We start from the raw sequence: 25,947 nt of genomic DNA on the forward strand, positions 1-25,947 counted from the left end.
CATACAAGAGCTGGTGGGTAGCAGGCCACAGGTACAGTGGGGTGGCCCGGGTACTGAGAGAATTCACCAGAGACAGAGTGGGGAGCAGAAAAGGTGAACTGACTTGGCTCTGTGGCCGAAGGATTGAATTTATGCTGCAGTGGTTGAACAGATTGGATTTTGTGAATTATTCACCAAGAATATATGGCCCTAAATTCCAGTGATTCCCAAGCTTCACGGCTTTTGCATATCCAATATTGCTTTAAGGGAAGGCAGGGAGAGAAGGTTCCAGTTTCTAGTCTATTGTACAGCCTTTGATCCTGCCCTCTCCACCACCAGGGCTTGAGCTGGAGTTCACCTTGGCCTTTAAGAGGTAGATCCTTGGAATCCAGAGAAAAATTGGGCAATCTCAGAAAGAAAAGAGAATGCTGTAAACTCATTCTTAGTTTGGAGACAAAGACAAAAAAAATCCCAAGGCTGTGAAGAAATTGAAAGACCTTAAGGAGCAAGGAAATTGAAGCAACCCATTGGCAGAGGAATTATTGAAGCTGGGATGTTCTAGAAGTTACATTTCAGAGCAGGATTTCTTAATCTTGGGGGGCTTGGTACCCTGAGTCATTTTTCCCGTTTGACTCTATGGGCAAGACACCTGGGACATTTGAGTTTTCCAAGGATCTATGAAAATATTTGAAATCTTAAACAATTTGCTTTAGAATATTTAAACACATTGGCTTTTAGAATACTAAAAGGAAACACAGAAAACCAAAATTAACAATTACATGTGTTTAAGATACATCTTCATAGTACTTAAATGATTATGTGATCATGTAACATGTAGATTTCAGTGTTTTATGATATAAATTAGAGCTTCCAGAAAGAAAAATGCCTAAAAGTCTACATGGGCCTTAAAAGAAATTGAGCTCATTTGAGAATCTAATGAATCTTAGGGGTCTTTTCCATAGCAAAATGCTTTCAAATAAAATTTAAAATTTGGGGACCTCTCTGGTGGCCTAGGGGTTAAATATCTCAGAGCTGTCACAGCAAACACCAACCATGACAGCCTGACAGTCTGAGTTCGGATCTTTGCCAGGGTTCTGACTCATATGACACAGCAGACCTCTCCTGTCTCACCCCCTGCTCCCCTCAGCAGTGTATTTCAGTCAGTCTGCCTGTTCTGCTCTCCACTGTCTCTGGTGAATCCCCTGCACCTCTAGCCTGTATGCCAGTTCTTTGACACAAAAATAAATTCTGGACAGGATTGTAGATTCCAAGTCTTTTCCCTGGCAGTTGGAATCTGGGTAATGAGGCAACTCTTTAGATTTGTGTCTGTTCAAAACTTCTTTCCACTGAAAAAAAAAAAATCAATGTGTTTTTAAAGTAATTGTGTTGTTTATAAAATTTTTCATTGAGTAGATACATCATAATTTACTCACTTCTGTTTATGTTCATATTCTAAGTCATTGTATTCCCTGCTTCCATCTACACCTTCAGATCAGAGCTGCCTTTTTTGGACATTCTCAGCCTCGAAAACCTTCAAGGCTCCCCACTGCCCTCACACAATGAGTCAGTCTATCATAAACCTCCATCCTCAGTAATCTCAAATTAGCACCACAAAACCCAGCAAACTGGTTTAATTGCTTCCCGAAAGTCTTCTCATTCTGCCTTTTGCACCCTCCAGAATCCCCTTTCTAAAACAAATTACTAATTAAGGTTTACCCAGCTCAAGTCTCAATTCTTCTTAAAAACTTTTCCTCCAATCTACCCTTCTTTCTCTGAAATGTTGGGTAACTTGCCTAATCACAAAATGACTTAACAAATGTGGGGTCTCCCTGGTGGTCTAGGGTTAAGTCTCAGCACTATCACTGAGATGGCCTGAGTTTGATCCCCAGTCTGGGTGACTCACAAGGCATAGCAAATCTCTCCCACCTCCCCCAACGCTCCCCTCAGCTGTATTATCAGATCTGCCTGTTGTTATACTCCCTACTGTCTCCAGTGAATCCTCTCACCCTCCCACCTCTGGCTTACACCCCAATTCTATACCCAACAAAAATCTTACAATAAAGGAGTAATTCTTAAAGTCTTTCAAAGCATCTCTACACATTTTTTTTAGTTTCACCTATTTACAGCACTAAAAGTAATGCTGAATCAGTTTTGAATTCTACACTGTCCCAGTCCTATACAAGAGGTACTTTATATGAAAAATAAGCAAAGCTTGTCATTGTATCCACTTATATGGCATGAAAAAAAGGTGAGCGTTAATTTTTTGTCTTTCACCCCAAAAATCAGAAACAGAAAAAAAAAAATCCTTTTCTGTATCTTTATGACTTCTGAGTCCATCAGCTCAAAAACAGTTTATTCAATATACTGGTTCGCATGCAAACATGAACAGTTTATAAAAGCAAAAAATGGAGAGCAATGCAAAAATCCAATGGGCAGGTTATGTCAGATATGAGGCAATGGATCATATAACTAAAAAAAAAAAAAAATGAGTAAAAGATTCTGATATATTGATATGGAATACTCAAGATACAGATATACTCCAAGATAACCCAAGTTTAGTTCCATGGACAAACACAAGTGCATTGGAGTCTGTGTCAATGCTACAATTAATATCTCCGAAATCCTTACAAATCTGTTGACACTGGTTACTTCTGTGGAGATAATAGGAAATTGGAGGGACAGAAAAGACTTCACTGAATAACCTTTTGAATTGTGACCTGAATTAACACATTATTTCACTTTCAAAATACTATTAAATATATTTTTTACTTAAATCTGTGAAGTTGAGATTTAAGTTGCATGCTCCATCATTCATTACTCTAAGATTTACAACACACCTGGGGTGGTACTAAATTTTTGACCTCCCTTCACTTTTAATCAAACTACTAGTTTTTTGTCATCAATACTTTCCTCTACATTTTCATTATTTGGTACTCAACCCCTTCATCATAGTATTGGCTGTTAATTATTTTTCAATACTATTCAGTTACTACAACTCTAGCTTAACAGCAAAGGAAATTTCCAGAATCTCTAGGTTTTCTAAAGATGTTATGCTGCCCTCTGCTGGATCAAAAAATCTCTTCAGTGATTTTAGATGGCATCTGATGTTACTGGACTAAATGTTACTTATTAAAGATTTCATATATGTGCACACACACACATATATACATATTTACGTTCAACTAAAACTTGATTTTAAGCAAGTTTCCACATTCATAGTACTCACATAAAACCAGACTGAGCAGGGAAAGGCGTTTTGTGTTTCTAGTAGGAAAATTTTGACCTCAAATAATGTCTGCTAGAGATTACAGAACTATAATTGAAACCTCAAGGTCATAAATTCCCAATTCCCCACTTTTATAAATTCTTCTCTACAAAAATAACTTACAAAACTACTTATGGAAATATAATCAAATACATAAAACACTAGTTAAGATGCAGCTGTTTACAGTATCATTTGAAAAATACACTAACTTCCTAGCAGTATCTTTACCCAGTGATGATGTTTCTAAGATTATTAAAAACGGTACTACTTGCTAAGGTAAGGATCTCATAGTTCTCCCCATGCCTATATTGTCTCTGGGTACTTATTTCTTCAAACCCCCTACAGCTGTACACATTAAGTTCACTGGGGTGTTGAAATTGTCCTACTCTGAATGTGAGCAGCGTGCCTTTACAAGTGGGCCTGGCTAGGGGTGGTTCCTGCCTTATACCCTAATGCTGTTGGGATTGGCTCATCTACCTGTGAAGGTGAACCGTTCCGTAAGACCTCCCATAAGACCTCCACCTCCCCATTAAGATTCAATATTCCACTTAAAGCCAAGTTCTCCCTTACCAGTATCTGAGATGCTTACATTTTAAATTTGCAAATTCTGCTTGACAGGAATTCTTCCCTGACCCAATTTCCCTCCCCTGGTTAGGGGTCCTTTACCAACAAAGCACAATGCATGTTATTTTGATATTTTCAGATGGAATCCATAATTACATGACTTTGGTCATTTATCCACCAACCTGATGCTGTTAACTAGAAAAGAAATGTTGGTTTCATCCCAACATTTGTCTCCAAATGCTTCATTTATGAAATAGACATTATTCACCATGTGTCCAGTATCCTTGTGAGCACTTTACATGTATATTGACCCATTTCTCCTCATTCCAAAAGGCACTTTCCTAAGGAAAACCAGCTCATTAACTTTGTGACCCATTAGTCAGGAGTCTGAACAATTTTTAACCTAGTCTTGATTGTATATAATTAGCCCTATCTCCCTGATTTTCCTCTTAAAAGCAAGGCGAATGCAAAAACTTTAAATATCTATACTCAACTTTGAAAAATGTGTCCCCTTTTGGGCCTCCTGGGTGGCCTATGGATTAGTCTTAACACTAGTGCCTTGAAGGTGCTGATGGCCTGAGTTTGATTCCCAGCCAATAGGAGATAACCACATGGTGCAGCAGACCTCTTCCGTCGCTCCCACTTCTCCCCTTAGCAGTGTATTTCAGTGGATCTGCCTCTTATGCTCCCTTACGTCTCTGGAGAATCCTTCTGGCCTGTACCCCAGTTCTTCTACACAAAAATCTTACAATAAAGGAATAAAAAGTCTGTCCCCTTTTAAAAGAATGTTGACCCAAATTTAGATTAATTACTTATCCAGTAAATTTCTTTCCTCAAATTAGAAGGAATATAAATACATCTCCTCTATCTGCCCCATTTAAGAGTGAAGAGCCAAAGCTTGTCTTTCAAATTTTTATTTAAGGGTCATGACCCATGATGGATTTTAGATCTTGTTGAAAGCAGCCACGTCCATGGACTGCACATAGTCCTCAAAAGCAGTGATCTGCTCCTCCAGCATATCTGTTCCAACTTTATCGTCTTCAACCACACACTGTATTTGAAGTTTCTTAATTCCATACCCCACTGGAACTAGTTTAGCTGAAATAAGCATTAAGAAAAATCTTAGAATAAGTTCCATTGATTAGCAAAGGTTGAAACTATGTGAGAATTCTAACACCAATTTCTAAAAACAAAGACTGAACTTACAAGAGCCCCAAACCAAGCCGTCTGCTTGAATGCTTCTGACACACTCCTCTAGTTTGGCCATATCTGTCTCATCATCCCACGGTTTCACATCTAGCAAGATGGAAGACTTGGCAACAAGTGCAGGCTCTAAAAAAGAATGAAGAGATACCATTACTCAAATACTGTTTTAATTTTCTATCTACAGCAACATACTTAACAAGTCACCATTTGTTTTATCAAGAATTGTCATGTCCACAATTTGCCAAACAAAGCTATAGAAAACAGCCTGTTTGTCACAGATTTGCCCACTTTCTGTTTTACTAAGAAAGGGGTATTTAATCTCATAACAGTCTCTTTCCCACAGTGGAATGCCACAACTGCTATAGTAAGAACAGATGCAGACCAGTTGCTGTGGAAGTTTTACGATCAACCATCTTTATAGAGGATTTTGATATTGTTGAACAAATAAGGAAATACTTTGGGGATCAAGCTCCTAAAATTTTACTCACATCATGAAATGAATAAACTAATCATGAAGTAACCTACTTTTGGCTTTCTTTGACTCATACTGTGCAAGACGTTCTTCTCTTAGCCTCTTAGCTTCTTCACTTTCCTGTAAAGAAAAAATTTAGTATTTCACAAAGCTGGTTATTCCTCAGCTTAAAGCTGGTGAAGCATCACGATAAGGACCACTTTTATCAGAATAAAGCAAATCCATCACGAGCTCAGCCGAAAGATGGTGATTTGATTTTATTCATCATGTCATAATCAGTGGGAAGTTTTTCAAACGCAGGTAAATATAGCCAGGATTAAAATCCAGACAATTCTGTTTGAAAGCCTGTGCTTACATTGACCTATGTCATACCTCCTCATCATCAGATCCAAAGAGATCAATGTCATCATCATCTTTACTATCTGTAGCGCCACTTCCTGTGGTGTCTTCCACATTAGCAGGGCCATACTTGCCCAAAGCTTTCTTCACTCCCGGCAGACTTAAAGAGAAAATTTAATTCAACTACAATTAGGTTGGTGTGATATCCTTCTGAAACAGTACAACAGAATTTGTTTACATTACTATCAACATACCCCTTTTCTAAGAATTTACCCCACAACACTCCCCAGTTTATCTACTTAACTCCTCACCCAGAAAACATTAGTAACATGTGAGATGTTCAATACTCACTATGATTTACTTTCAGTCTGACTGTTTCTGTTTGAGATCTCATTAAGTATGCTCAGTTCCATTCTTAGTGAACTGGAGTCCACTTCCCCAAACTTCCACCCTGTTGGCAGTTTCAGAAGAATGGCCAAGAACTGAATGAATGAGCCACCCTCTCACCCCAGAGGTGGGCCCCCAGGTCAGGGTGGAGGCACATTGGCAGGGCAGTGTGGGGAAAAGTTGAATTGGTGCTGTCCATGTTCTACCTGTTCCGTGAAAAAATGGAGGACTTCAGTCTCTTGGCCTTCTAAAGTAACAAAGAATTTTAGCTTACAATGTCCTAACAAGACCATCAAGAGGCTGGGTCCAACTTTGTCATGTTACTTCCTGACTGTTGAGAAGATATCCTATTCTTAGTATTGCACACAAAGACAATTTACCTTGCTTTTTCCTTTTCGAAAGACTTGATGTGGTTATACCAACGCAGGGCATGGTACAGGTCGGCAGGTGGTGGGCCGGAAACTGCTTCAAATACTGCCACGTCTGCTTGCGAGGGCACATACCTGCCGATGACACAGAAATAACTACACACGCCCTTGAAAGAAAAACCAGACTCCAGCAAATAAACTGCAGTTACCAGGCTAAACTGCTGTGCGGGTTTTTTTTTGTTTTTGTTTTTGCTTTTCCCTGTAACAAACTCGAAACCAGGAACCATCTGCTTTCTCCGGGAATGTTCGCCAGTGCACAGATTGCAAGCAAACGTGACTCTACAGGACCACGTTTGGACAGGGAAAGCCTAGTTGAGTCAATGAGATGGGAAGAAAGCACATTTTGGGCTTTTCCCCCTCGCAGCCCTCCCCTCCGGGGGGGCTGGGGCCGACCTCCTTCCCTCCAGCAGCAGCCTGCCACGTGGCCCCGGACGGCATCCAGACCGAGTCCGTCCACTCACCCCTCGATGTAACTTTTGTCCGCTAGGTAATCGTTAAGCACTTGGAGGCCTGCTGGGCTTTTCAAGTCTCCAAAACCCATGGTGTGGGTCGATATCCAAGCTATTCCGCAGCGGAGACGAAGCTAAGCGCTGGCGGTAAGCGCACAGCGCTGAGAGGGAAAAAGGGCCGCCAAAGGCCGGAAAATTCCTTATATAGAGCGGGGGGGGGCGGTTCCCTTCGCCGCGCCCGGCCAAAGGCTAAAGGTCAAAGGACGTCAAAATTTTCATTCCTCAACGTAAATCCGGTAAACCTGAATGAAATAGCCCACAGATTACAAACGGACCTTCCTTTGCCTTTGAAAATACTTTAGTAAAGGCGGCATTTCTTAAATTAGCAGTTTTACGGCGCTCGAAGATTAAGAGACCCGCCCCTCCAAGCGCCGGAGAAAACCGAACACTCTCGGCTTCAGGGCCGCCCCGCCACTTCCGGCGGAACTGCGGATTCGAGCCGTCATGATCTCCTCTCCCCTGCCTCCTCTCACCACCACGCCTTTCGTTCCGCCTTGTCATGTTGACGGAAAGTACCGAACTCAATCGAAGAGGGAAACTGTCGAATCTGGTATTTCTGGTCCCTCCTGGCTTTCCGTTCTCCAGGTCGGGTTGACGGAGTTGCCCTGGGCCGCCATATTGAGTAAGCGGCCAGGCCTCTGAAGGGGTCAGTGAGGTGCAAACAGTTCTGCAGAGCAGCTTCGGCGGCTCCGGAGAAAAGGTGAGGTTGTGTTTGGGTGAGAAGACTGAGATGCCTAGACCACAGGAGTTTATTTCGTGAAGAGCTCGTCTCCTTTGGCCCCGGCAACTCATTCTCCTCTTGTCCTTGACTGGCGCCGCGTCCCACCCGGCTATCCCGGGAACCTTGGAGAACCAGCAAGGGAGGACTGTTAGCTGTGGTCTTGGGGTGATGGAGCCGAAAGGAGGAGGAGGAGCAGGAGGCTCTGAGAAGTGGTGACCCGAATGCAGGCTTGTGAATGACCTTCCCTCTGCAAGGTGCAGGACATTCTCCTGTCTGAGGAGGCCGTTTTGTTCCCTGGAGAGAACCCGAGTCATGTGGTAGAGACCGAGTAATTTCCCCCAAATGAACATATTCTTGTTACTGTAGATCATTGTCTGCTATTGCCCTAGCAACAGTCCAGGCATCGGATTGGTTTTTTGAGTCATGACTGCGTTGGGTAGCACTTGTCACTTCCTTCACTAATGGGGAAACTGAGGAAAGGACATTTCAAAAACTAGCCCAAGGTTGCACTTACAGATGACAACTAGTTGTTTTAAAGAACTTAGAATCAATAGCTTATTCTGCAAGATCTTGGGTGAGACGAAGTTCTGTCCAAGGATGAAATAACAATGAAAATGTAATTTGAATTATTTCTGATGAATCAACACCAGGGTTTTTGGTTTTGCTTTTGCGGAATGGTCACACATATCGCTCCCGAATTTTATGTGTGTTGTTAAGGTGTTATAAGCCTGAAGCAACTGCTTCTGCTTTCCCTGAAAGCGGAAGTTAAGAACAGGTTGGAGACAGTTCACTTTGTGAATAGTTATGGAACTTCTGTTATAAGCTAGAAATTAATCCATTCTAATAAAATGACCAGGGAGTAGTTAGGAAATGTTAGATAACTTGGTCGAAGAAAGTCTCCCCGAGGAATGGCTTTTAATCAAACTTTGATGGAGGAGATGTAACTAGAACTACCTGAAGGAAAAAACTAAGGACACAGCTGGTGGGAAGGAGGAAAGTTATTGTGGGAACTGCAGAAGCCAGGCTATGTAAACAAGGCCAGAGGTGATGATGGCTTCTCGAAGATGATACCTCAGAAAGAGAAGAGGAGGAATGCAGGATACGTGGGAAATGTGGGGTAGTATAAAAGTTTCCAGTCTATGGCGCAGCGGGTTAAAGCACAGCACTGAGAATCTAAAGCCGCTTCCGCGTGAGTTCGATTCCCGCCTGCCCCGGAGGTGACCACATGGCGTGGCAGACCTCTCCTGGCCCGCCCACTGCTCCCCTCAGCAGTGTACTTTGTCAATCTGCCTGTTCTGCTCCCCACTCTGTCTCTGGTGAATCCTCTCACCCTCCGCATCTCTGGCCTGTACCCCAGTTCTGTATGAATAAATAAATAAATATTTAAAAAAAAAAAAAAGTTTCCAGTCTAACTTTAGAAATGATTGTTAATAACATTTTCCCATCTTTGAGATGACTGTTTCTATTTCTACTTGACACATTAATATGTAAATTATACCTCAAAGGTTTGCAAATCTGTATTTCTTAGCTTGGACTATGCAGTATTCTATTAGATATATATTCAACACCCCACTAGTTCTGGTCGATTTCCTGAAGTGGCCGCTGCTTTTATATTGGAGACAAACAAAATAATAGTATTAAAGACATCATTTATGAAATATTCTTTGTTCTGAATCTGACATGACTCCACTTCAGCAAATTCAGGTTTATCTAGCTTTTAATAGGACAGGTGCTACTCATTCTGGAACTTGGCAATAAGAGTATTAGATGATTACTTACCCAATGGCACTATGCTAGGTCTTCAGAAAAGTCAAATGACAATATTCATTATCATTCATTTACCTATTCATTTACAGCTCTGTAGGTACTGACATATTATTAGCCTGAAACTTAAGTAGGATAATGAAGATGATAAATGTACTGAGTGTGCTCATAGTAAAGGTGACACAGGTATACTTGAATATTTTTTCAGTGGCAAGTACTGTCTAAATTGAATTTAGCATTAACTGACACTGAGCTCCTACAGATAATGCAAGGCATGTCAAAAGCATTTGGTAGATAACTGCTCAGAATACAGAATGTTAAAACCCATATCAAAATTAAAGCAGAAAGTTGGGCTTTATTTTACATAGCTGTTGATGACAAACTTGCTCTTATTCTTGACATTCACTTTAATAGGTAGTAGTATTTGATTATTAGTTGGTTGTTGAACATAACAACAAAATTACTTTTTAACTTCCAGTTAGAAGGCCCACATGTAAATACTAGGCATTCCTTCTTAGCTCCTTGACATTGCACGAGTCAGTTAATCTCCCTCAAACGGTGGTTTTTTTTTTTTTTTTTTTTTTGACATTTTAAAAGGACAGGCTTATTAGGAAAAGGAGAAAGAAACCTGGAATTTAAGGAGACAGATCAGGACTTATGAATATTCAATGAAATTGTTTATGTGAAGCGTTAAAACCCTAAAATATTACCCAGGACATTGTGATCAGGTTTTTTTCCCCTCTCCTATAGTAATATAATTCTTCTTTGTTTTACTTCTAGGAATATGTTAAGAATACCTGTAAGAAGGGCCTTACTAGGCCTTTCTAAATCTTCACAAGGATGTGGTGAGTTTTTTCTTTTTTTAAAAAATTTTGTATTTCTGTGTACTGGATTTTCTATCTTTGTTAATTCCATATGAAATTTTTTCTGGAAGACCCTAAATACATAATTTATATTAAAATAAAAATAGAAGCAAATGTTGTAAGTTGAGCAGACTGATTTTTAAAATGTAAAATTACACTAAATAGTTTATAGGAAGTTACCTTGAAATACAAACTAGTGGGAATTGCCCATCTGCAATATTTTGCAAACTATTACAAAAAGCAACAGTCAGCTTTTGAAAAGTGGTCTTTTCCACAGATAAATTTCTAGTGGAATTAAAACATTCAACTTAAACTGTTATTAAAAGGAGATCTTCATAATCTTTAATATTTTGTATATAGAAAACCTTTCTAGTTCAGTATTTTGAAAGTTTGTATTTAGAGAAATAGAAGAGAATAGTTAAAATGAGGGAAAATGTCTTGTTCATTAGATTGTTTTATCCATTACCTCTGCTGTAATAAATTCATGTCATTATTTTTCATGGTTAGTTAGAACAACTGCTACAGCAGCAAGCAACTTGATTGAAGTATTTGTTGATGGTCAGTCTGTCATGGTGGAACCAGGAACTACTGTCCTCCAAGTAAGCATATATCCTTTTAAATGTTCATTAAAGAGGAGCCTGCCCAGTGGCACAATGGTTAAGCCTCAGTGCTGTAAGCTATAATCCACACGGTGCAGACTTTTCCTGTTTCACCTGTGCTCCCCTCCGCAGTGTATTTCAGTAGATTCACCTTTCTGTTCCCCCGTTTCTGATGAATCCTATCACCCTGTGTACTTCTGACCTATACCACTGTTCTTATAGGCATAAGTAAATATAAATAAAGCTTACAATCTGAAGTTGCCTAAATGAAGTATTAGTATATGTAAGTTTGAGGGAAAGATGGCTTTTTTGATGCACCTGCTTGATTTCTCATTTAGCCTGTCTGTTTTCAGTAATATTCCTAAGAGTAACTTCAAAGCAGGTAAATGGAAGGAAGTACATTCTTGAATTCATGCCCTAAATATTTCATTTCTTCATATTCATCCAGCAATAACAAAATTGGTCATGAAACAGTGTTGCTCCATTCCATCTACAATAGTTACCATAGAACTCGGTGTGTTTTACTCATTTTAGCAGTCACTATATGTGACTGTTGTTTAAATGTCAATACTTTATTGACATTTATGTATGTAGAACAAAAGTACATTCACAGTATAGTGAAGAATATTTTGGCAGATAGGGGAAGTGGTATAAAGAGATGTCAGAGGCATAGTAGATGATCCCTGAAATGATTTTAAGGGACAAATAGGTGTTAATATGTGGACAAAAAAACTTCAAAGAGTTTGGTATTGGTGGACTATAAGGTACATGTAAAAATGAGAGAGCAGGAAATTAAGATACTCTGGTAGAGAAGATCCAGTCATAAAAGATAGTATATGCCCTATTAAAGAAGTTATAGCTTGACCCATCAAAGAGTTTGGTGACTATAAAGCTGTATGACAAAGACATAGAGAGTGATGGTTTGGAGAGTAGTAAGACTGGAGTGAGAGATAAACAAAGTCTATCTTAATGTTAGAAAAGTAGGAAATGAAAGACCTAAACTAAAATAGTGGTAACAGGAATGAAAATCAGATGTAAGGAAGAATAAGACATAGCTAGACCTTTAGGAATGATGATGAGCTAAGGAATTTTTATCGTTTCTGGCTTTGTTCACATACTTGGGTCTGTGTAGTAGGGTCAGAAGTAGACTGAATTTTAACCACCTGTGGAGCATACACGTGCAAATGCCATTGAAGTCTGAGGCTAGAAACCTAGGGGAGGATTATCAGGGCTGCAGGTGAAGGTTTGGATGTAATAATGGAATAAGATATATGAAGGCTGGAACAGTGTCTGTATTGCTCACTATTATAGCAATATCTAGCACACAGGAAGACTTATTACATTTTTGCTGAATAAGTGAAAAACTGATGAAGTAACTCTAGAGGAAATGTAAATACATTTATTGGCTCAAAAAGGAGGAATTAATCCCTTGAATACATATACAGGAACTGGAAGAACTTCAGCCATGTGGGTGTATGAATCCTTGGGAAGGTATATAAGTCTAAAGATAAGAGACAGGTAAACTGTATGAAAGGGAATTCCTAATACAAAGGAGGAGAGCTAGGAAAAGAGAAAGTCCATGTGAAAGGGGAAAATCTTTTTGGACATTTATTCAGAGTGGTGATGGGAATGCAAGCGTTCAGCACAATCTGGGGATACTTCACTCAGTTTCTTCCACGTGAGGTATAGACATTCTGCGGATCCGTAAGAGGTAGCTAGACACGGAGAGCAAGGGCAATGGGGAAAATCTTGACAGGAATGAAATAAGAGTGAGTGAAAATGTAGATGATTAATAGATAGGTAGAATTAGGTAAAGAGAGGATGGTTTCCTTTGTTTTACAAGACAAGAATGATGTAAAGTTATTCTAATACAATATTTTTTGCTTTGTTTAGGCTTGTGAGAAGGTTGGCATGCAGATCCCTAGGTTCTGTTATCATGAAAGATTGTCTGTTGCTGGAAACTGCAGAATGTGCCTTGTTGAAATTGAGAAAGCTCCTAAGGTACTTGATAACTAAAATTCCACACCATGCTGTAGAAGGTAGAAAACTTTAAATTTGCAGCAAATTTTATTGAGAATCATTATGTTTAAGAGAAGAACCTGACCCTGTTTACCTCCATGTAGTAAATTTATATTTTTCCTGTGATTGATTCTTTTCATTTTGAAATTGGAAACACACTGATTTGTGATTACAAAGTGCTTTGTAAACACGAGTGCCATAAAATTTAGATTTAGAAATTAAAAGTGACTTTTTGTGGTTGTCAATGTTTTCAGATAACTTTGTGTCACACAACTAGGAGGTGGAGTTGCCCAGCACTCTCTAGGGATATGTAACTATGCCACATTTAACTAGAGAAAGGGTAGTAGAGAAGAGATTCACTTTCAGTATCATTTGTCTTAGGCAATTTTAATTCACTAGTGCCTGCTAATCACAGTACTTGATGTCTTATTTCAGAGCCCTTTATAAAAAATTACATTGACTTTTAGAATAAGTTAAGAAGGTATTTTGTTTCTGAGAGAAACAAAGTACTAGATTATCCTGTTACACATATGAAAATTAAAAATTTTACTAAAAAAATACTGTCTGCTTGTTTTCAAATGTGTAATTTAATGTTTTTCTATATTAGGTTGCTTATTATTACAAATAAATAAAAATACTTACAGATTTGGGCCCTCCCTGGTGGCACAACGGGTAAGGACGCAGCACTGCAAGCTAGCTGCAGCTGCTTCAGTGCGAGTTCGAACCCCAGCTCCAGAGGTGACCACGTGGCGCTGCAGACCTCTCCTGACCCCCGCTGCTCCTCTCAGCAGTGTACTTCGTCAGTTGGCCTGTTCTGCCCCCACTCTGTCTCTGGTGAATCTTCTCACCACCCCTGTACCTCTGGCTTGTACCCCATTTCTATATGCATAAATAAATAAAAATCTTAAAAAAAAAAAACTTACAGATTTGTCCATTGAAATTCTAGGTTGTAGCTGCTTGTGCCATGCCAGTAATGAAAGGTTGGAATATCCTGACAAATTCTGAGAAGTCTAAGAAAGCCAGGTACTTGATTGCCGCTTGTTGTAGTAACTTGTTAGAGCCAAAAACTGTACCTTTCAGTATTTAGACTTTCGCACAGATTAGAAATTCAGTATCAGACTGAGTAAGTTGATGTGCTTGGCTTCAGGGAACAGTGAAAATGAGTTATATAGTGGAAGTGAAGGCCAGTGTTTATGGTATTGAGCCTTTGAAATCAATATTAAAAGCCCATAATTGGTAACATATTCAATTTTGATGAACAGTGAGGTTGGAACTTATGAACCTAAAGTATTGCAGTGTTATATTGCTAGACTGTATTGGCACTGATTGTTTTACTCTGCATGTGTTTGTTATGTTGTTGAATTAATATAGACATTTTCTAAGGACCATTCAACAACTTTGGGGAACTATGTATTGGCAAATGTCATAGTATCCTGGAATGGGGGTTAAAAGAAATCTAAGCATTCTAAGTTCTTCAGTGATATTTTATTATAGACTTTTGTAAGTCTTTTTAAGGTTGTGTTTTTAATACTACCAGAACTTTGTTTATGTTGGCATTTCTGAAAACTAATTAATGTCAAGCTAATTAATGCTTGTTACATAAGAGAGCATACGTGTGTGAAAGCTATTTAAATAGTCTGTATGTAAACCATTTTGAATGCCAACAGTTTGTGTCATTTCACATAATTTTCCATACAGAGAAGGAGTGATGGAGTTCTTACTAGCAAATCACCCACTGGACTGTCCTATTTGTGATCAAGGAGGTGAATGTGACCTGCAGGTATATAATAGAACTTTGTGAATCATTTTTGTTGTCTCAAGTATTAATTGCATTAGCAGCATTAGATTAACTCTTGTAACTTTCTTAAGGACCAGTCCATGATGTTTGGAAGCGATAGGAGCCGATTTTTAGAGGGAAAACGTGCTGTGGAAGACAAGAACATTGGACCGTTGGTAAAGACCATCATGACGAGATGCATACAGTGTACTCGCTGTATCAGGTAATTTCCCCCTCCTGCTGGAATGCCATTTTATGCTTACTATCCAGAGAATTTCATGGAATAACATTACTTGGAAAAGATAATTTGTATTTGGTGGGGGGGGGAAGGAAGTTGCTTTTAATGATGTTACTAAATTAACGCAGTGAATGTGATAAGTTAATATCAACTTCACTTGGATTTAAGTCTCAAAATTTGGAGCCTCCTGGTGGTGGACGGTATTAAGTCTCAGTACTATGAAGCTGTCTGCAGCTACTCCAGCCGGGGAGCTGACCCACACGGTGCAGCAGACCTCTGCTGTCTTGCTCACTGCACTTCTCTGCAGTAGATTTCAGCAGTCTGCCTGTTCTGCTCCCCACTTTGTCTCTAGTGAATCCTCACACTCCCTGCACCTCTGGCCTATATTCCAGCTTTTGTATGCATAAATAAGATAATCTTTTTAAAAAATCAAAATTCACAAAACACTAAAATTTACTGTGATGACATGATTTGTGTCATCTGTATGTGGGTTATATAATTAAATGCAAACATTCATTTAATGATTGTTATATTCTTTGTGATCTTAGGGAAGAAGGTAATTTGCTGGATTTCACTAACTGCATTTTTACCTTGCAGGTTTGCAAGTGAGATTGCAGGAGTAGATGATTTAGGAACAACAGGGAGAGGAAATGATATGCAAGTTGGTACATATATTGAGAAGATGTTCATGTCTGAACTCTCTGGGAATATCATTGATATCTGCCCTGTAGGTGCCCTGACCTCCAAACCCTACGCCTTTACCGCCCGGCCTTGGGAAACAAGGTATTCACCTCTGCAGTTTGGGTTTGTCTTTCGATTCCCTACTTTTCAAAAAAATTTTAAGTTATTTTCTACCTGGGTTTTCTTTTCATCTTTTTATTTGCTTTAAATAAAACCCTTTTAAGATACATAGTTAGGTTGAAGGTTAGGGTGAACCTGTGCAGAGTGATTTTTCTTGGATATTAATTCTAAACTATTTAATCATCAGATTAGTTTATTCATGTCTCCCAAGGAGTAATACTATCTTGGTTCTTTTAAAACTTGTTGCCTTTTCTCAATACATGTTAGGTTTTCAGTCATGTGTCTGTATCATGCTTTATTGAGTTCTATTATTAGATTTTAGTTCGTTTCTTGCATTTAGTACAAGTCTGTGATAAAAACAGACATAAACTTTTTGGTATATTTCTGATTCTTCTAATTAATCCAACACATGGAATGGGTAGTTTCAACAAGCTTGAATATTAAGTTCTAGAGAAATCAAATTACATTTTTAATCACACCTGAACATATTGGGGGCTTCTTAAACTTTCCATGTTTTAAGCAATGTATTTATATACACAAAAGCATTTTGGAAAAGAGGGAAATTGTGTGATACCACTGTGGAACCATAAGGTATGGTATAATTGAGATGTTTTAGTACAAAGGCTACCCTGAGAATCCTATAAAACATATATTGCCACACTTGATTTCCCATAGGTCTTAGGCACTTTTTCTTAAATCTGTTTTCTTTGTTCTTCATATTAAATAATTTTTATTGATTTATCATCAAACTCATTTTTCCTTTTGTTATTTCAAATCTGCTGTTGAGTTTCTTTAATGAATTATAATACTTCAACTCCAAAATTTCTGTTTGGTTCTTTTTTCATAATTTCTTCATCCTTACAATCTTGTTGATATATTTTTTTGTTGTTTTCCTTTTAATTCTTTTAACATGATTTTTTAAGCTCTTTGGACATATATTAATATTCTTATTTTTATTTCTAAACTCTTAAGAGTTTCTTTGTATTTATTTTCTCAGAAAGACAGAATCCATTGATGTGATGGATGCAGTTGGAAGTAATATTGTGGTAAGCACAAGAACTGGAGAGGTGATGAGGATTTTGCCAAGGATGCACGAAGACATCAATGAAGAATGGATCTCTGATAAAACCAGGTATATGCTATTTTGTTTGTTTTACTTAAATTTACAATTGATTTAAAGGAAATTTTATGTTAATTTTAATTTTAAAGAACTATCTTTTACATTGCAAAGTAGTGAATATAGACTATTGAAAACTATATAGAAAATTGGATAAAATTAACATTAATAGTCTAAGTATATTCCTGATATTTACATTAACTTTGAGAAATATCTTTTTCCTTACAAATGGAGAAATTGAATAAGGTACTTAATATCTCGTCATTCATTGAAGAAGCTTAATATAAATTAGAATTTGCACAGCATGATTTTAATAATTATAGAGAGGCACTCAGGTTTCATAAATAAAAATGATTCGTTTTTCTTGGCTATCAGATTATTTTTGTATTGTTAATTTTAAGGTCATTGAGGTAGCTGAAAATCAATTATAAGAAGTCATACTTTTTGATCTTTTAGTTTGAGATGATGTCATAAAATAGTTCATCCCCCAAAAAAGGACTTGGAATAATTATTTGTATCAAGGTCTACTGTTCTACTTAACACTTTAGCCAGTAGTATATTTAATTTTTTCTTTTTTAGGTTTTAAACTATAATTGCCTCTTTAGCAAAATTCCACAAATGGTGTAATTTCTATTATCTAGGTTTGCCTATGATGGGCTAAAACGTCAGAGACTTACTGAGCCGATGATCAGAAACGAAAAGGGGCTTTTAACCTTCACCTCCTGGGAGGATGCACTTTCTCGTGTAGCTGGAATGGTAAAAATGAAAATATAGAATAACTTTTTTGTGATTTTCAAGGGACATTTTGTAGTGAAGTATAGATCTATGTTTCACTCTTTTTCCTTTTTTCCAAGATTACCTTTATGTAATAAATGTTTATTGAGAACCATATGTCAATTTATGTTAGAGGGGGATTAAAGACTACTCACGCATGATCCTACCTCCCACAGTCTTGTAGTAGGAAGGATGCTTTACTAAGGTGATTATATGTTGCTATGGGTAGTAGTGTAGGAAATGACAGAGCGCTAACATAGGAGTGCTGTGGGGCTGGTATCAGGTCAAGGATGCCTTCTTATATACTGTCACTCTTTAAACAAAGTCTAGGACGAATATTTTGTCAAAGCAAAAGCAAAGGAGACAACATATAGAAAGGTCAGACAAAATGACAGAAGATACTTCAGAAGAAATTTGACTTAACTATAACTGCACAGCCTTTATTCTCAGGCCATATTTTGAGGACTAATTTAAAACAACACCTTTCCCAGCTGCTGTTATTAGCATTACCCTATATATGCCTCTATTTTCACTTTAAGGTTAATTAATAACTGGTTTCAAAACTTCTTAGTATATCTTTGTTGTTCTGAATAGTTCATATTGTTTCTTGCTGAATCAGGATTTCTTGATGATTTCCTTTTCATCCATTTCCAGTTGCAGAGTTTTAAAGGTAAAGATGTGGCAGCAATTGCAGGTGGCTTAGTGGATGCTGAAGCTCTAGTAGCTCTCAAGGACTTACTGAACAGAGTAGACTCCGACACTCTGTGCACTGAAGAGGTCTTCCCCACCGCAGGAGCAGGGTGAGAACTCTGAAGCTGAGGTCTAGGCCTTCTTTTCCCTACATGTACAAGTTGTATATACATCATTCACACCGGGCCATCAGTACCTTATATGTGACAACTTGGATTCTCCAACTTGCAACATTTACATCTCCAGTGTCAAACCAAAAAGTATTGGCGAATCCGATTATTTATAAGTGTCTGAAACTTTTATGTCATTTAAGAATACTTCATGAATTTTTTTTTTCTTCTGAGAGAGCTATAGGTTTGATGATAAAAGAATATTCCTTGGGTTTAATGTAATATTCCTTGGGTTTAAAAGTGAACTTGCCATGGTGTCCCCTACCTTCTTTTCACCCCACTTTCTCTTCTCTTCACCTTCTCGGATACCCCCCTCCTTCCCTGCCTCTCTAATTCTGGCTGTGAGTGGGGAGGAAGTGAAGCATGTTAGATTGGTGGAGATGGGTATGCATCTTGCCCCGTCCTCTGAACCCTGTGCATCCCCTTATTCTCTCTTGCTGATTCTCCTAGTGTGAACGGGCCTGTGGTCATGTTGGCAAAGAGGGGTTCTAGTTCTAATGGATTACTATTCAAGTATAAAAAAAAAATGAATTCCTGCCACTTGCAACAGCATGGATGGATATAGAGGGAATTATTTTTAGTGAAATAAGCCAGAAAGAGAATGAGAAAACATTATATGATTTCACTAGTGTGTACTTCATAGGGAAAAACAAAAAGATGACCAAAATAAACTGGTGCACTCTTAAAACCAGTTTTATAAAGTGGTTACCAGAAAAGAAAGGAGAAGGAAGTGCATAAATCGAAAAAGGGTGACAAATAGTATGGTGAAGGGTTGATTGGGACTTTTAGCAGTGAACTTAGTGAATGTAGCATATATTCCTTTCTACAGTGGGTACCTAAAGCTTGTATCTTATAATACTGTGTTACTTGAATAAAAATAAAGTACGTTTATGGTTTTTTTTTTTTTAATTTTGTCTTTTCTAGCACAGATTTACGCTCCAATTATCTTCTAAATACTACAATTGCTGGTGTAGAAGAGGCAGATGTCGTCCTCCTGGTTGGTACAAATCCCCGTTTTGAGGCACCACTATTTAATGCTAGAATTCGGAAGAGGTTGGTAATAATAGTTATCCAAAAGATAATTGAAGAGCAGTTGCTTACAGATCTGCTTTACTTCTTACCCACTTGCAGATCTTTATGTTTTATTTTTACATAATTCAATATATTTGAAATGGCCTTTGTATTCTGTTTACTCAAATTAAACATTCAATCATTTTCTATATTTGTTTTATTATTTCTGTACTTTTATATATGTATGGATATAATTTTTTTAACCATTTGGAAGTAAGTTATAGATATGATTTTTGTTTTATTCCTAAATATTTCTGCATGGATTTCCTAAGAACATGGAACATTCTTTTCAGCAATTCAAGAATTTAGTACTTAACAGGACTAGTGCTACTTATATGAGTACTACTTATAACGGTTAGATTATATTCAGAATGCCATCAATTTTCCTATATTTCCTTTTCTAAAAGAATGTTTTCTTGCTCAGCATTCAGTCAGGAGTTACATGGTGTAGTTAGTGCCATAACTCTTCAGTCCTCTTTACTGACATTTACTTGAAGAGCACAGACCAGCTCTTATGTAGAGTGCCTCCCCATTTTTTTATATTTAGATCTTAGAAATTTGTGAATAGGTTAACCATGGAATTTATTGTCTTAACTGGCACATGATTGAAAGTGAAAAAGGAATTATTAATCACTCTAGGATGACAAGTAAAAACCAGCACTGTCTCAGACAAACCAGAATACAAGGTCTCTGCATTTATAATTATATTTGAAAGAACAGATCCATACTTTCCTGTCACAGAGGATAAATATGAATGATTCAGTTAATTTCTTAAACTATCCTTAAGTGGGCTTAATGAATAGCTGGGGAATACTTTATAAATATGGTGAAATAAAAACTAAACATCAATTATAAACATCAGTTAGTCTAAAAGTATTACTTTGTAGTTGAGTTACAGTTAACATTATTTACAGTGAATTTATTGTATTGCCTTATTGTGTATTTTTGTAATACTTTATTTTGAAAGATATACAATAAATTGTATCTGTTAAGGTTAAGTGTTCTGTGACTGCTATTCTGTTTATAACATTTTGTGATATAAATAGATGTAGTAGTTACTTTGAGACCAATAACTTTCTTAGTAATTTAGCTCTAAAAACTTCTTTGATTTGTTTCAGCTGGCTTCATAATGACTTAAAAGTGGCCCTTATAGGAAGCCCAGTGGACCTCACTTACAGATACGACCACCTGGGAGACTCCCCAAAAATTCTTCAGGACATTGCTTCGGGTAGCCATCCATTCAGCCAGGTGCTCTCTTGTTGATTTTTAAGTATTTTGTTTTCTTTATTGTTTTTGTAATAATGACATGTGATTACTATCTATATAGCAATATAGAAATGTCATGGAAGGAAGTAAACCATTATCCAGAATCCCATCACCCCAAATAAATATTGATGAGACTTCACTGAATCATCTTTATTCACACAGCAAAATGAATGAATTAGATAGCAAACAAAAATGAGATCATACCATACCTATTTTTATTTACCAGTTACATTGTACTTGTCATTATCAGAAAAGAAATTGAATGAAAGAATTAAACTTCAAGGGCCCTCCCTGGTGGTACAGCAGGTTAAAACACAGCACTGTGAAGCTATCATAGCCACTGTAGCATGCCGAGTCCTGGCCAAGGAGCTGACCCTCATAGCACAGCAGACCTCTCCTCACCCGCTGCTCCCCTCAGCAGTGTATTTTAGTACATCTACCTGTAATGTTCCCACTCTGTCTCTAATGAATCTTCTCACACGCATACACATACACACTCACACATCCCGCACATCTGGCCTGTATCCCAGTTCTTGTATGCATAAATAAATAAATCTTTTAAAAAAAAAGAATTAAAGTTCAAGCTTTAATGAAATCTTTCTTTACTGCAAGATTTCACCAGTCATTTTACATGAGTTTTTCATTACTGAGTTCTTTCTCGGTACTCATGTCATTGTTGTCTGGAGTACACAGTGTTTTGTTCTGTTGTTTCAGCAGGCACTTGTAGTTGCACCATCCTTGAGATTTTGCTCTTTTGAAAATGTGTTTATTCCTAAGAGCATTGTTAGGACTTAGTTCTAGAGTCACTTTCTTTTTCGCTCTGAACTCTACAAGCAGTATATTTTCACTGTAATGCCTACCCTAGGCCCACAGACGTCCAGGGTGACAAGTAAAATCATTACATGACTCCAGGATGACGAGTATACTTAGGAAAGTTTTCTATTGTAGAATTCAATGTTTATCTTTTCGTTATGACTCTGTTCATTATGAATGCTTAACAGTGCCCTTACTGGCTCCCCTTTCTATCATTTTTCTTTGGTTTCTTTTTTCAAACTTCCTTTATATAATTTTCTGTGGTCTATCTTTCTTTTTCCTGTAGTTGTAATCATGTTTTACTTTGTCTTTGTTGTTTTGGGCATGGTGTTCATCTCTAACTTGTTTTTCTTATAGTTCTCTCTAGAATTCTTTGACAAAAGCATCCTTTTGTAAAATACACTGTTGTGTATGAGAAAAGTGAGCGTTGATTTTTATTTGACACTATTAAGAAACATTTCTCTGAACTCACATTCCCTCAGGAAATTCATCATCTGCTGAATGTTCTCTTTTTATAGTCTCTAATCTTAATTCTACTGATTAGGGCCATTTTTTGGTGAATGATACAGAGATGAGAGTGAGTCTGTAGCTTTATTTCTTATTTTTCTGCTTACCAAATCTTCAGTTTTTTTTGCTCCTAAGATGTACTACCCCTTACTTTAAAGAGAAGATCTGATAGTTTCAGATATTCTGTATTATGACCTAATGACCATTGCTTTCCCTACTTCCTCCTCCCTGTCTCAGACATGGTGAGTGGAGAGGAGACTGTAGACATGATACTTTGGCATGATTTCTCCTGTTATACCCTACATTGCCCAGATTTTTCTGGGATATGCCTATAGCCATTTTCACCAAAGACTTTTTGGCTTGGGCTTTCATTCCCATTGCTTACTTTTAAAAAATCTGTTTTATATGATGCTGTGAACCAGTGCTCATTGGTAAGATGTTTTGCATTAAATCTGGTTAGATGTCCATGTGCTGACTTGAAAATGAAAAAGTTTGTTCAGATTAGAACTGACACTTGGGACAATGAATCATAGATGCAGAGTGGTTTAGGTTATGTTATTTATAAAGCACTTTAAAAAATATACATATTTATTTATTTATGCATCCAGAACTGGGGTACAGGCCAGAGAAGCAGGGGCAGTGAGAGGATTCACCACAGACGGAGTGGGGACCAGAACAGGCAGATCTATGAAGTACACTGCTGAGGGGAGCAGCGGGTGGGTCAGGAGAGGTCTGCTGCGCCATGTGGTCACCTCCGGGGCAGGTGGGGATCGAATTCATGCGGAAGTGGCTATAGCTTCTTAGTGCTGTGTTTTAACCCACTGTGCCACCAGGGAGGGCCCCATAATGTACTTTTAATCAGAGTTTTTTTGTTTTTTTTTTTTAAATAGGTCCTAAAGGAAGCTAAAAAACCAATGGTGGTTTTAGGCAGTTCTGCACTCCAAAGAAATGATGGGGCAGCAATTCTTGCAGCCGTTTCCAACATTGCTTACAAGGTTCGGATGAGTAGTGGTGTTACTGGTGATTGGAAAGTTATGAATATCCTTCATAGGTGTGTTGAGTAATTATTTTATGTTACTATAATGTTGTGTTCTATTACACTCTCACATTAGATTTACCAACAATTTTAGCAACATTGTTTCAAGCAGATGTAAAATAAAAACCCTTATTTTCTTTGTGAGAAGAAGCCAAGATGATAAATAATCCCAAATGGCAGTAAGTGTTGAAAAGCCCTGAAAATCTGTATAATATGACTATATCTTATTTCAAAGATTGCAACAAATCCTCTGACTTTAATTAAATGATAAAAATGAAAGTCAATGAAAATTCATCTGAAGTAAAGTTTTTTCTTGACTGCATAAATAATGTAGGTTTATGTTATGAAAGTGGAAAAGGAGAAATAATATGAAAATGGAAACTAGTTGTATTCTACCAACTATAGATACTTACAAGTGCTATTTTAATGTTTTCTTCTGGTCTTTTCCCTATGTAAATTATTTTTTCGTTTTGTAGTTAAAATCATACTGTTTATGCTTTTGTGTCCTTATTTTGGTTAGTTCTCCTTCCAAATAAGAATTTTCCTCTTGTGACTAGAAAGTCTTCATCAATATAAATTTTTAATGCTACTTTATGTCTTTAATACACTTACTTTTTAAGCTGTTTCCTTCTTGTTTACATGCAACTTGATGGTAGTCATTAATTGTATATAATACAATAGTATACAAGATACCAGTGAACTTTAGTGGGTTTTTTTGTTTGTTTTTCAAATTTTTCACTTCTTTTGTTAAATTCTTTCTAAATATTTCATACTTTTGATGTTGTCCAGTAGGGGTTGACAGAGCAGTAGTATTTAGTGGGAGATGTTTTAAGCTGCCCATCTTTCTTAACAAGTAGGTAGAAGACAAGCTAATTTATACAAATAGACCAGGCTTTTAGTTGTTGAAAGTGTTAGTTATTCCAGACCTTGTCTTTAAAAGATTTCTACTTACATGAGTAGCATGTGTACATAGAAAAAAATTCACAGGAGCATACAACAATGTAATATACTAATTATACTTTTTTCTGAATTAGAGTTTTATGAGTGGTGTTTACATTTCTCACTTTTGGTTTCCAAAATCGTCTGATGTTCTCTAATGATTATATTTGACTTATCATGTATTTTTAATCTTACTGTATTTAATAAGAATCAATGTAATTGTATGAGCAAATACTAGTCCTGGGTTAAATACACACACACACACACACACACAAATAAAATAAAATAAATAAATAAATAAAAGAATCAATGTAAGGCATTTGCTTTCATCTAAGTTTCCTAACTTAACCCATTATTATCTCACGATAGGAGACAGTTTCCTAAGAATCTTCTTCCTTTGTCATATATATATTTTTTTTAAGATTTATTTATTTGTGCATACAGAACTGGGGTACAGGCAGAGGCTCAGGGGCATCGAGAGGCTTCACCAGAGACAGAATGGGAAAAAGAACAGGCAGATCACGAAGTACACGGCTGAGGGGAGCAGCGGGCGGGTCAGGAGAGGTCTGCTGCACCATGTGGTCACCTCCAGGGCAGGCGGGAATCGAACTCATGCGGAAGTGGCTTTAGCTTCTCAGTGCAGTGCTTTAACCCCCTGCGCCACCAGGGAGGGCCCTTCCCTTTTCATTTTTAATATAGCCAGTGACTGTTTCTTAACGTGACATCCATTTTAAATGGGTTAAAAAAAAAAAACATGAGGGAAGGTTTTTGACTATATTGAATGGAAAAGAAAGTGGGTATCATTCCAGGAATACATTTAATTTTATATAATAAAAACACAAAGTATACTACAAGTCCATCATTGTTTTACAGGATCGCAAGCCAGGTAGCTGCTTTGGATATTGGATATAAACCTGGGGTGGAAGCAATTCGGAAGAATCCTCCTAAAGTACTGTTTCTCATGGGAGCAGATGGAGGTTGTATCACTCGACAGGATTTGCCAAAGGATTGTTTCATCATTTATCAAGGTATGTAGCACCTGTGACATCAGAAATAGGCGAATAGAATGTGCATAGTAGAAGCTGTGTGGCAGTATATTTAGTGGAAGGAATGTTGTACGAATTCATATAACTCATTTCTTTTTTCTTCTATCAGTTTTCTTCAGTTATCAATGAGTGATGTTGTTTTAGAATACTATTTTTCTGTGATTTTTCCACTTATACCCTGTCATTATTACTGTCATATTCCTATTCTGTACTTTTCTTTCCTCTGTTTCAGTCTACTTTACTAAATTTCACTGACAGACGTGTTTGTTTTTCCTCTTCATAATTAAAAGGAAGTTTCTCTTGATTGTGAAGATGATACATGAGCATATAGTGTATATATCTACAGTTAGCTGTTGTGAGAAGATAATGTTATACATACTATCTTTTTATAAAAATAACCTGGCTGGCCCTTCCTGGCGGCGCAGTAGGTTAAAGCACTGCATTAAGAAGCTTGTGCCACTGCTGCATGAGTTCGATCCCCGCCTGCCCTGGAGGAGATCCACATGGTGAGGCAGACCTCTCCTGACCCGCCCGCTGCTCCCCTCAGCAGTATACTTCGTCAATCTGCCTGTTCTGCTCCCCACTCT

General features: G+C 37.5%; 2 protein-coding genes across 2 annotated transcripts in view; one reads left to right on the forward strand and one right to left on the reverse strand.

Annotated features, from left to right (window-relative positions):
• Positions 1–4,709: 4,709 nt before the first annotated feature.
• Positions 4,710–7,537, reverse strand: EEF1B2 (eukaryotic translation elongation factor 1 beta 2). The gene is made up of 6 exons (XM_004674353.2): positions 7,102–7,537; positions 6,593–6,715; positions 5,859–5,985; positions 5,540–5,606; positions 5,015–5,140; positions 4,710–4,906 (listed from the first exon to the last, which is right to left on the reverse strand). The coding sequence occupies exons 1-6, from the start codon at positions 7,179–7,181 to the stop codon at positions 4,752–4,754; spliced, it is 678 nt and encodes a 225-aa protein (XP_004674410.1). The 5' UTR covers positions 7,182–7,537; the 3' UTR covers positions 4,710–4,751.
• Positions 7,538–7,689: 152 nt separating this feature from the next.
• Positions 7,690–25,947, forward strand: part of NDUFS1 (NADH dehydrogenase (ubiquinone) Fe-S protein 1, 75kDa (NADH-coenzyme Q reductase)) — a 22,606-nt gene continuing 4,348 nt past the window's right edge. The window contains exons 1-15 of the mRNA XM_004674354.2: positions 7,690–7,849; positions 10,415–10,479; positions 11,005–11,096; positions 12,990–13,097; positions 14,062–14,138; positions 14,814–14,895; positions 14,985–15,115; positions 15,728–15,913; positions 16,929–17,063; positions 17,690–17,804; positions 18,477–18,622; positions 19,607–19,735; positions 20,872–21,001; positions 23,230–23,390; positions 25,188–25,342. Of these exons, the coding sequence (XP_004674411.1) occupies positions 10,419–10,479; positions 11,005–11,096; positions 12,990–13,097; positions 14,062–14,138; positions 14,814–14,895; positions 14,985–15,115; positions 15,728–15,913; positions 16,929–17,063; positions 17,690–17,804; positions 18,477–18,622; positions 19,607–19,735; positions 20,872–21,001; positions 23,230–23,390; positions 25,188–25,342 (1,708 nt within the window). The 5' untranslated portion in view covers positions 7,690–7,849; positions 10,415–10,418. The remainder of the gene's footprint in view (positions 7,850–10,414; positions 10,480–11,004; positions 11,097–12,989; positions 13,098–14,061; positions 14,139–14,813; positions 14,896–14,984; positions 15,116–15,727; positions 15,914–16,928; positions 17,064–17,689; positions 17,805–18,476; positions 18,623–19,606; positions 19,736–20,871; positions 21,002–23,229; positions 23,391–25,187; positions 25,343–25,947) is intronic.

Source organism: Condylura cristata, unplaced genomic scaffold (assembly GCF_000260355.1).
Source record: "Condylura cristata isolate star-nosed mole 26May11 unplaced genomic scaffold, ConCri1.0 scaffold00002, whole genome shotgun sequence".
NCBI classification, from domain to species: domain Eukaryota; kingdom Metazoa; phylum Chordata; class Mammalia; order Eulipotyphla; family Talpidae; genus Condylura; species Condylura cristata.

What these genes read in the sequence shown, in the direction of transcription:
- EEF1B2 (XM_004674353.2), bottom strand. Translation starts at nt 7,181, where the DNA reads ATGGGTTTTGGAGACTTGAAAAGCCCAGCAGGCCTCCAAGTGCTTAAC. An exon ending in GACAAAAGTTACATCGAGGG is followed by an intron (nt 6,716 to 7,101) that starts GTGAGTGGACGG and finishes TGTCATCGGCAG; the next exon opens with GTATGTGCCCTCGCAAGCAG. An exon ending in TGAGTCAAAGAAAGCCAAAA is followed by an intron (nt 5,141 to 5,539) that starts GTAGGTTACTTC and finishes ATTCTTTTTTAG; the next exon opens with AGCCTGCACTTGTTGCCAAG.